Below are 12,045 nucleotides of genomic sequence, written 5' to 3' on the forward strand. Positions count from 1 at the left end.
AATATAGTTTATTCAGTCATCAACCATTGGCGCAAGCTCGAATTGTATCCTATCTATTTTAAATGGGTAATCTATTGCATATTATCAATTCGTTTCTCTATATTCTCTATTTTGGCTGTTATAACTATCAACTTGGGCTTGGCAATTACGTAGTTTAACAGTTCTACGTATATGTGAGTGATACAGCGCCTTCTTGCGTGTATATTCAACTCTATAATCGTTCATCGCGGTTCGGAAACAATCACCACTCAAACTGTATTTCAGACAGCTAGGAAATTGGAATGACGTAATCATGCCTCATACATACTTCGAAAAGGCAACTTGACTTGAAATGTGACTTGACTCGTGACTTGACTTGACTTGACTCGATTTGACTCGAGTCACCTTTGAAAATGGATTGACTTGACTTGACTCGAGCCAAAATGTGCAATGACTCGAAATGACTCGTGACTCGAAGGTATAGTGACTTGATCCCAACACTGGTACCAACACACTCTAAACATACCCCAGACATGATGTCCTGGTTGCAATGCAGCACTCTACTAACACTACACAGACGTGGTATATATCAGGGGTGGCCATGCCATTCACGGTCGCATTTTGACTACTCATGTAGCCTACGGCCGCATTCCACGGCATTGTGGTAATGAATTAACTAGCTGGACGCCAAATAAACATGTTAAGCTGTCTATGTCCATTTCCGGTGCACTCCGGACTTATATATTTGATCATATAGGCTTACTATACGCACCGGAATTGCGAGTGCATGGTCACTGGTAATGGTATGCGACCGACCATAGTCGCGCCGAGCGCGAAATTTTTTTCAGATTCACTGATGAATTTCATCAATAATATTGGTAGTTTTACATATTACTATCAAAGATTTATCATTTCTCAGTCCATGTGATCAGATTCACATGTAGAGTTGATGGAGGGGTGTTTTCGAAAATTTAGGAAAATTGCATTCTGTTATTTCTTGACCTCCCATCAGGATTATCGGTATAGGGAGGAACACACGGTTCCGAGTTGGTATTTCTATATGAGGCGCACTTTTCCCCTGCTGTTCGCATTTGTTATATTGGTCACTTTTTTGCATGCTGTTATTTCTTGACTGTCGGTATAGGGAGGATCTCACGATTCCGAGTTGGTATTTCTATATAAGGCGCATCAATCATTTTACTCTGCTGTTCGCATCTGTGCGGTGGGGTTCTGATTGCAAAGAGCGCTACTATATTAAAATCGAAAATTGAAGTCACATTGAATCGCGCGCAGCGCGAAGAAAATTTCAAGATTTATTGAAATCTCTCAAGAAATCGGGAGTCAATTCGTAAATCAAAATTGCATGTGGGCGGTCGCCTACACATAATAATTGAATTAATTACGTGTCCACGGATGCACAAATTTCCTTCTACGGCCGCAGGTTGGCCACCCCTGGTATATATATCGACTATCTCTGATCGATGGGAAATTTCTATGTTTCTGCTTGAGTAGTAGGCTAATTATAATGAAAAGTAACTAGCTAACTCTGATGCTCTCTTTACGATAGATGTTTCCATCACGTCGGTGATGGTGCTCTTAGTCTATATCTAGCTAAATAAGGAAAGTACTTTTTATTTTTGAACATGCCAGTAGGTTTTCATCTGCTCACTCTTCTAGTGGTTATACGTTTCTGGACTATATCCAAATTAACTGATTAATTTAAAGTTAAAATACGAACTGTTTACTTTCTACCATGTAGAAAGTAGTTTTTTTGCTCGAACACTATAATTTGGTAAGGGAAAACCTAATTATAACTTCCTATACAAATCCCAGTGATGAAATCGACGGGTCAGACGACAGATTACACAGACGCATATCGTGGACTGACTGAACAATGTCATAGCAGACGAAGATAAATAATGAATATGCTTAATATAATATCGTTGGGTTATATTTTTGATCTGAACAAGTTACACACAATGTACAATGCGATAAGACACAATGCGATGTCATGAACAGATAGATAGGAGGATGTCGAACGACACGCATCAGTAGCGATCCTTTACTCCAACATCCACCTCGCTCGGCCTAGAGTGGCCGGTGTCACAGTTCTTTTCGGTGTTGATATTTTTGAAGCCGCGGCCCTTTCTACTAGTTCTTTCCATTCCTTGTGAGTGCTTGTGAGCCCAGATAAACCCCCGACGGTAATCGAACCAGGTCCGTCAAATTGGTGGCGCTTATCGTTACCACTACGCTATCTACCCCGCCTGTCTCAAAGATTAAGCCATGCGAACTGAACGTAAAGTGAAACTGCGAACGGCTCATGAAATCTGTGCTTGAAGGTATGTCAGATTATGGATGTCACCTGACTACGCTGGTCAACATCTTCTATGGTTCTCATAGTCTTAGGGCGTCTTCACACTGGAGTTTCCGAACCGATTCCGAAACAGTTACCGTAACTAACACTGTTCACACTGCCTATAATTTACGAAAACAATTTTGTCTTCATACTGAGTTTCGGTAACATTCTATCCGGTAAACATTTATCGAAATCACTCAATACGAACGTAACCCCTCTGGTGTGAACGTAATATTCTCCGTAAATGTTTTCGAAATATGTGCAATATGAACGTAGGTGGCGCCGTACTCATTTAACCCAACTGTCAATCATTTCGTGCGTTTCGAAAACTCTCCGTTCATATTGACTTACGGTACCGGTACTGAGTCCTGAAGGTACCGGTACTGCTGGTGTCTTTTAAGGACGACAGGTGATGTGAGCTGTGATCACGACACTTGATGTTAGTCATTATTATTTTGGTTATACTCATGGAATTATTCTATTTATACAACAGAATGGCTAGCAATGATAATGTTCAGCAGTGGTGCATATGAGAGGGGGATTCAGTTGCATCCTCAAAATGATTTTGAATTCTTCATGAATTGATATTTTTGAGCTTCGTGATAGTTTCAAATAATATTATACACCTTTCCCTCACCATTTCAAAATTACAATACGTTACCTTACAAAAAACCACTCTGAATTATACAAGAAGTATATATTTACGATCACCGGTGTATGGCATCGGATCTTTACTGGGATTAGTTGTGCCTGCACCCTACATCAAGCCATCTCTTGGTCGGGTGGCCTTCTCAAAGACAGACAATTTGCTTTATCCATCCTTTCCATGAGGCAGTATATTACATATACTTGGCGCTACGACACTACCCAGAATCCGAATCGCAACCTCGTAGCTGTAACGCTCTGTAACCAGCGTGTACTCAAAGGTGGTGTGGACACTCGGAAAATCACGTGACTGTCACACCCTGATACCTTTGACGAGATTGTTATTGTCGATCCGTCTGCAACAGTAATTAAAGGCAAAGTCGCTATTGCTCTTCGTTGATTTTAACTATGTTCCATATCGAGTTGGGTGACAGAATTTCGTATGGTATATTTTGATGCTGTCATCTTGCGCTGTACCAAGTTTCAAGACTATCGCTTTATGACTAGCGTAGTTATTTCGCCGTCGAAGTCGAGTATCGAGGAAATCAATGCGCACCGATATATTGTCGACTTTGATAACGGAATTACTATGCTAATCGTTGAGTGACGATACTGAAACTTACTGCGAAGCTGCATAACACAACCAAGATATACCATGCCAAATTTCGTCATCCATCTCGGTATGGAACACTTTCAAAATTCACATATACCAATATCAAATTTTGCGAAAATTCATTTATGCGGTATAGGCTCAATGCCAAATGAGCGCACGCAGACCCTGGATACTAGAATTTGATAACGTACTTACTTCTGTAATTATAGAGTCACACCCTTGAAACTTGGTACAGTGTTAGATTCCTTCATCAAGATATACAATACGAAATTTCATTATCCATCGCCGAATAAAATACATTTAAATTGTACACATACCAATACTGGCTTTTCGAAAAATCTGCTATGCGGCAGGCTGAATGCCAAATCAGCGCGCACCCTGACATACGCGACTTTGATAACGAAATTGCTACCGTAATAATTGAGTCACAGCCTTAAAACTCGATACAGTGCTAGATGTCTCCATCAGGATATATAATACGATATTTTGTTATCCACCGCGGAATAAAACACATTCAAAACCTACATATAGCATTATAGCAATTTCGGTTTTTGTGAAAAATCTGTCATGCGGTAGGCTAGATGGGAGGTCAGCGATGTACTTGATATACTCGACTATGATAACGAAATTACTACCCTGATCACCGAGTCACACCCTCAAAAATTGGTTCAGTGTAAGATGCAATCATCTGACCTTCAGCCTACCGCTAACGGATTTTTCACGAAAAACAGTATTGGTATGTGTAGATTTTGATTGTGTTCTATACGGCGATGGATAGCAAAATTTCGTACTACATATCTTCATGATGGCATCTAACACTGTACGAAGCGTTAAGGCTGTGACCCAATAATTACAGTAGTAAGTACGTTATCAAAGTCGAGTATCAAGGGTTCGCGTGCGCTGATGTAATGCGCCTATCGCTTAATGGAATTTTCGCAAAATTTGATATTGATATATGTGAGTTTTGAAAGTGTTCCGTACCGAGATGGATGACGAAATTTGGCATGGTATATCTTGGTTGTGTTATGCAGCTTCGCAGTAAGTTTCAGTATCGTCACTCAACGATTAGCATAGTAATTCCGTTATCAAAGTCGACAATATATCGGTGCGCGTTGATTTCCTCGATACTCGACTTCGACAGCAAAATAACTACGCTAGTCATAAAGCGATAGTCTTGAAACTTGGTACAGCGCAAGATGACAGCATCAAAATATACCATACGAAATTCTGTCACCCAACTCGATATGGAACATAGTTAAAATCAACGAAGAGCAATAGCGACTTTGCCTTTAATTACTGTTGCAGACGGATCGACAATAACAATCTCGTCAAAGGTATCAGGGTGTGACAGTCACGTGATTTTCCGAGTGTCCACACCACCTTTGAGTACACGCTGGTAACACTACCAAGCCATGTTCACACTGAAGCAAATTTACGATATATTTACCGTAAGAGAGCTTAATGTGAATGAAAGTATTTCGAAAATCACCTTCAGTATGAACAAAACTGTTTTCGTAACTATTTCGGTAAATAATACGCAGTGTGAACAGTGTTAGTTACGGTAACTGTTTCGGAATCGGTTCGGAAACTCCAGTGTGAAGACGCCCACAGAAGGTGGTTTTCGAAATACTTTCATTCACATTGACCTCTCTTACGGTAAATATATCGTAAATTTGCTTCAGTGTGAACATGGCTTCCTAGTGTTACGAAACTACCGACTGGAGGTGTTACAGAGTGTTACAGCTACGGGGTTGCGATTTCTGGTAGTGTCGTAGCGCCAAGTCGATATAATATATTGCCTTTTGGAAAGGATGGATAAAGGTAGAACAAACTTTGAGAAGGTCACCCAACCAAGAGATGACTTGATGTAGGGCGTCGGCGCTACTAATCTCAGTAAAGATCTGATTCCATACACCGGTTATCGTAATTATATACTTCTTGTACACTGCAGAGTGGTTTCTTGTAACGTATTGTAGTTTCAAAATGGTGAGGGAAAGGTGTATAATATTATTTGAAAACTATCACGAAGCTCAATAAATCAATTCGCGAAGAATTCAAAATCATTTTGAGGATGCGAATGAATCCCATTCTCATGTACCACTGCTGAACATTATCATTGCTAGCCATTTTGTTGTATAAATAAAATAATTTCATGAGTAACCAAAATAATAATGACTAACATCAAGTGTCATGCTCACAGCTTACATCACATGTCGTCCCTGAAAGACACCAGCAGTACCGGTACCGTCATGACTCAGTACCGGTACCGTAAAAATCAGTCAATATGAACGGCGAGCTTTCGAAAAGCATGAAATGATTGACAGTTTGGTGAAATGAGTACGGCGCCACTGCGTTCATATTGCACATATTTCGAAAATATTTACGGAGAATATTACGTTCACACCAGAGTGGTTACGTTCGTATTGAGTGATTTCGGTAAATGTTTACCGGATAGAATGTTACCGAAAGTCAGTATGAAGACACCCTTAGTTTAAAATGACTTAATTTTCCAGCGGGCACATCAGATGAAGTACCGTTGATCTGTGTATTCTGGTGTAAACTGATTACAACTGATCCCAGTCCATTCGACAACTTCCTATCTTTTCATTGTATTGTAGTCTTTTGAAATGATGAAATTGGTAATAGAAGTTCTATCATAGAACTGACACTGTGGTCCGGTGTCAACAGATTACAATGTCATGACCAACAAAAGTTAATACATCTTAGAAATACAAAACATATAAATTACAAAACGACATGGAATAAAGTAAAATTGTGTCATAACTCATAACTAGACGTTGAAGAATTACATTACTTGACAAAATAAAATTACTTGACAAAATTTTCAACAAGATATAAGCTTCAACAAAGTCCAGGAATAAAACACTTGAGAAAATTACGAGATGCGCCTGATCCGCGGTTCGTCGTTTACATTGCAAATGTTGTGATAGTCCGCCGGTCCGCAGTTCCGCTCCGTCCGCCGTTTAGTATTACATGTTCCGCGGTCCGCCGTCTAGTATTGAGCTATTTTGTTATGGTCCGCTCGGTCCGCAGTTCCGCTCGGTCCGCTGTTTAGTATCGCAAGTTCCGCCAGTTCCGCAGTCCGCTCGTTCCGCCGTTTAGAGTTGCCCGTGCTAAAGCACTTGTTTTTGTCAGTTTCCACTACGCCAGCCAATGTAATGTAGGCATTCTCAACGAGTTTAGGAGCTAATTTCTAAGCAGTCTTTCGTCTTAAAGATCGATCACTAATTCATTTTAGAAAATAAATTGTTCTAGATTTAAATGTCATTTCAGTTTTCAGTTGTGTATGCTGGATGTGTTGTACAAGTGTTAGAGCATAGCAATTTACAACGTAGCTATACGTTGTAAATTGCTATGGTCAGAGTGTGCATGATTTTTTTTCACGGTCACGATCTCACGCCTCGCAACCCGACTACCACAGTTTCTACATTGTGTTATAGTCGTTATTCATTAGATTGGACGGGTGTTTGCACATACCCACATTTTGCTTTTCATCCATTGTTAGCATTGTATAATGCATTATTACTGTATTTACTATTACATAATATATGTTCATTTGAACTATTTATTCAAGGTTTACTGTTGGTCGAGCGTCGATGTATTCACTTAACTCCGCACGGTAGGCTACAGTACGGTCCCACGTTCCACTGTTCCAGTACCACAACACTTGAAAATTATACCATCGAACTTGCATGTAACATGCAAGAGTGTACGATTTACTGCATAAATTGCAAGTAATGAGCAGTCTGTATGTCGTTCTTATGATATTGCAGTGTGTTGAAATCCACTAAAGCTTTACTGAATTCATAAAGATTGTTGCTTTTTCAGATATTATAATTTTTCCTACACCTTGGTTTTGCACATGATACAATTGTGCAAATACTTTGCACCATGGATGTTCGAATATGTTTATTAGCGCTTCTGTATATTGGTAAGTTCACTGATCTGAATTCCACAATATCTAATTGTCCCTGATAACTCCCATGCCTTTTTATTTATGTGCATGCAGTTGTCTTCTGTGAAAATCTTATATCAGGTTGTGCTAATTTGGTGTTGGTGGACATTATTCATGTAGGACTGTGTTTGTGAATGTATAATCCTTATATGAAGACTGATTCAACCGCCTATGTCAATTCAATTTCAGTGAATGCAGCTGCGACTTGTGTCCCTGATTCAAGAAATGCATGTAGAGACTACTCATCGGCTGAAACTTGTCAACTCACAGAGTACTGCAAAATTAACATCTGGAGTAAAAGCCTAGCTTCCGAGTCGAAGCTATGTAAAACATGCAAAACCAATATCGGAAACCTGCAAAAGTTTATAAGCGCGAAGACGACGAAAGATTTTGTAAAGTATGATCTCCTTGCCCTGTGTAGAGCTTGTCCATTTGCTTCAGGAAGGAATGAAGTAAGTTTCGTTTTATATACACCTTGCTCGTTCTATCACATATATCTCTTTTATTCAATTGAAAAATATTTTCAACATTATGTATTACATTATATATTGAAGCTCTGTACCTCCAAGAGTCTCTTCAAATGTCTTATAAACAACATCTCTTATTACAGTGCCGTACATTGATTGGCGAAAACTTCGACAAAATCTACGACGACATAGTTTCAAAATTGGTGAGATCAGCTAGGATTTTAATTTTTGTGCCTTGTCATTTGGAATTCTTTTCCTTTCATTTTTGCAGGATCCGAATGTCATCTGCAGAGCTTTACATATATGCCAAGACTCTGCTCGTCACACAGAATTGGTGGTGGTAAGATATATGAATATGTACCAGCATTCCGCTATTTAGGATACTATCAGTCCTATTTTGGTTCCTGCCTCCCCATTTGCCAGAACTCCAGTTGTATTTTTGTGACAGTCAATAATACCGTACTACTTCTATTTGACAGAAGTCGAATTTACTGGCTACTTGATAAAATTGTTAGGTTACCTAAAAAACGCTGCACACCAAATTTGGCGCAATTCCAACCAGTAGAAGCGAAATTCCTGTAGTAGAAAAATTTGGATTTATTTATAAAAAAAATTTCAAATTTTTCTGTCAACCATAAATTTATTGGCTGTCAGTAAAGATGATGCGCACACCAAATTTGGATCAATTCCAGCCACTAGAAGCGAAGTTATTGCAGTAGAAAAATATTATGCACGCCAATTTTGGCCAAATTCTAACCTATTGAGGCATTGCTTTGAGAGAAAAAAGTTTTGGATTTATTTAACAACTAGAATCCCTCGCCAAATCTACATTTGTAAATGTCGGGCCTGAGCACTTATCCGACCTTTTTTTCCTACTTGTAATTGAGCAGAATTTTCCAACAATACTTTTACAATTTACGCAGGCTAACTACTTTGACTACTCTGGATTCCTCTTTTCTGCTGTGCCCAAACCAATCTTATATACCGACTAGTGATTCCGTTTTTGAATACAGGAACAAATGAAGCAGAGACTGAATCTCGGCCCGCTCTGGCTTCCAGGGCCTGTAAAAATCGAAGAAGACATATGCTTCACTGCGGAGAAGTGCTCCGACTATAGCACAGCATCCAAATGTGGCGTTGTCGACATGTGCAAGCAGTACGTGTGGTCTACGCCAGTCAAGGCAGATAATATCTGTGCCGAATGCAAAGCCGAAATGAAGATGATTCACGACTGGGTTGCGAGTAATCAAACGAAAAGTGAGATTAAGAAGGAACTGCTCATGTTTTGTGACCGAATTCCGATACAGATTCTGCAGCAAAAGGTGAGATCATATTCGTGTGCGCCTACCGCAAGATACCATTATAGTCGAGTGAACTTGAATAATATATTTATATTGAAATAAACGTGAATATTCTCGGCTGACACATGTCAAGGGCAATCAACAACTAGTGAAGAAGTGGAATGAACATCTTGACGTCTGGAGAATTATCCATTAAATGTCTAATAAGGGCTCTGTAAACTTTCTTACGTCCGAAATTTTTCACTTTGATCCAATATCTATTATTTCCACTCTAATCTGTTAGTAGAACCATGACACAACCTTGAAGTATGATCTAATTTAATAGTAGGCCTACGTTTGCCTAATAAGTCTCGTCTGCTGATTCTGATGTGGGATTACGGACAGACTATTCCAGCAGAAGATTTATTAGATTGTATGTATACAATCCCAAATACAGCTGTAGAAAAACGTAATGCTAGAAAGCAAGATTACTGCACTAATGTGCGCACGAGCGGCAATGTATAAACGGTCTTCACAACTTCACGTTGTGAGGCAAATCTTGTGAATTCGCTGTAGCGGGAATCAGGATATAGCAGTACTGTAGCGGCTTAATATTTTACTTCAAATTTGTTTGTACGAAACAAAGGGTTTCTTGAACAGTTAAGGTAAGTAACTAGCATGGCCTGCATGGGTGCACACCGCTCAGTCCTGGCAATGTTTAAGTCGGATTTATTTTTTGTTTTCCAAGTTGTCTGCCGCGAACACGTTCTTTATATTCTCTATGGCTTATCCTTTTAAAATAACCTACTTTACATTTGCAAATATCGTTTCAGTGTCATAACGCCGTGATTGCTGACTTTGACGCTATATACAATGAACTAGTGGTCTACCTGGTGAGTGTGTCAATAATTTTGCTGTGTTCTGTGGATACATTCTGTATTTTGTTTCAGGACGCGGACATAGTATGCTCTGCCTTAGGACTATGTAAGCCGGCATTACAGGTACGTAATACTTAGCTTGTACGCAGTATCGTATTCATGATTGTTTGCTGTATCTGACTAGGAAACTAACGCCTATGACTTATCTATCATGGGTCGTGACTGCATGCTTCCTTATAAAACAAGATATTGCAGTAACTACCAGAGGTGGTCAATAACGAAGTACTTCTACTTTTTGAAGTACTTGAAGTAGATTTTTCCTGCTCGCACTACTTATTAAGTAGTTATGCTTTCGACTACTTCTACTTCTACTTGACAGTTTTCAGTTTCTTAGGCAAAAATAGGCATGGAATAACTACTTAACTTACTTACTTGTGAACCGTTACTTCTACTTGAGTAGAAATTCCGGCGTTACATCTACTTCTACTTGAGTAGCGACGGTGACTACTTTGACCACCTCTGGTAACTACGGTATAAGAGCAAATTTGATATGCAAAATGAATGTGCATATGACATACGGCGAAAGTAGATGATAAAATTAGTGAGTGGCAATCTTAATGTAACTGTGAAAATAGGTGGAAGTATTAGCGGTAGGATAGCTGTGGCTACATTTAATGGTTGCCATCATTGACTCATATCAACGAAGCAATTACTGTAGTGAATTTTAATTCATCAGAGTTGGACAGCAAGAATATTTTTAACGTTTCCAAATGATATTAGAATTAAAGCAAAACAATTTTTAGAATTAAAATTAGAGTATGGTAACATTTCACAAATTAGATACCGTAAACCGGGGCAACTCTGGACTTGAGGGTGACTTTATACACTGAGCAGTAAAATACGATCCAGAACTGGCATTATATTCTTTGTGCATATTTCAACTTTCCATGTCATTCATATTCATTTCCATCCCTAATGTACTTTATTTATCACGTTCCAACATGGGATATATTACAATATATGTTGTGAATTTTAGTACCACTGCCGTTTCAGTTTAAGGCCCCATCTTCATGTGAACTCGACGGCCAGCACGCTTGTCTGGATTATGCATCAGCCGCGCAATGCAACACCCTCAATTATTGCCAGTACGTCGTTTGGAACGCTCCGGTGCAGGAAAACAATTTGTGCCAGCGCTGCATGGACGACGTCGATAAACTGCGCGATTTTCTCGACTCCAACACCACGAGAGAGCATGTCGAAGGCGAATTACTTATCATATGCAAACTTATACCGTGGCAAAGTTTAAAATTCAAGGTAGGAGCTTGAATGAAATCTAGATATTGCAACAGTAATGAGAGGAATAATCCATTGACGAATTCTACTAACTTATTTTGGAAAACAGGATATAAATTGATTCTGAAGAACGTAAGTTTTGATTTGTTATTGATAAAGATCAAGGTGGAACCTGATTGGTTTTGGTTATTGCTGTTTAGAATCGTAGTATCATTTAGTTTTCAAGTAATTTCTATGTTATTCCTTGCAGGATTAAGGAATAGAGCAGTGGTTCTCAACCGGGGGTCCGCGAAGCATTTTCAGGGGGTCCGCGAAGCATTTTCAGGGGGTCCGCGAAGCCTCAAGATAGTTGATAAGCTGATTTTTATTGTTTTTAAATTTGGAAAATCACGAGTCAGTTACGCTTCATTACTATTAATACTGCATAGCTCACATCAACCGAATGGCAGTCTGAGATGAAATATCCTACCACGCAGACTCATTTTGATTGCTAAATTGCCACCAGCCTACGGACGCAACATTTTCCTGTTTAGAGATGTTTTGTTGCGGGGATTG

General features: G+C 39.3%; 1 protein-coding gene across 4 annotated transcripts in view; it reads left to right on the forward strand.

Annotated features, from left to right (window-relative positions):
- The first annotated feature begins 7,395 nt into the window (after nucleotides 1-7,395).
- The window catches only part of LOC145459225 (uncharacterized), a 44,075-nt gene continuing 39,425 nt past the window's right edge, over nucleotides 7,396-12,045 (forward strand). For all 4 annotated transcript variants that reach the window (XM_080337862.1, XM_080337864.1, XM_080337865.1 and 1 more), the window contains exons 1-8: nucleotides 7,396-7,548; nucleotides 7,762-8,024; nucleotides 8,183-8,242; nucleotides 8,311-8,379; nucleotides 9,053-9,361; nucleotides 10,153-10,212; nucleotides 10,270-10,320; nucleotides 11,251-11,511. In XM_080337862.1, coding sequence (XP_080193988.1) covers nucleotides 7,509-7,548; nucleotides 7,762-8,024; nucleotides 8,183-8,242; nucleotides 8,311-8,379; nucleotides 9,053-9,361; nucleotides 10,153-10,212; nucleotides 10,270-10,320; nucleotides 11,251-11,511 — 1,113 coding nt within the window. In that variant the 5' untranslated portion in view covers nucleotides 7,396-7,508. The remainder of the gene's footprint in view (nucleotides 7,549-7,761; nucleotides 8,025-8,182; nucleotides 8,243-8,310; nucleotides 8,380-9,052; nucleotides 9,362-10,152; nucleotides 10,213-10,269; nucleotides 10,321-11,250; nucleotides 11,512-12,045) is intronic.

The sequence above is a fragment of the Botryllus schlosseri genome, chromosome 16, assembly GCF_051294905.1.
Source record: "Botryllus schlosseri isolate E-star chromosome 16, Bs_hap1, whole genome shotgun sequence".
Taxonomy (NCBI): Eukaryota; Metazoa; Chordata; class Ascidiacea; order Stolidobranchia; family Styelidae; genus Botryllus; species Botryllus schlosseri.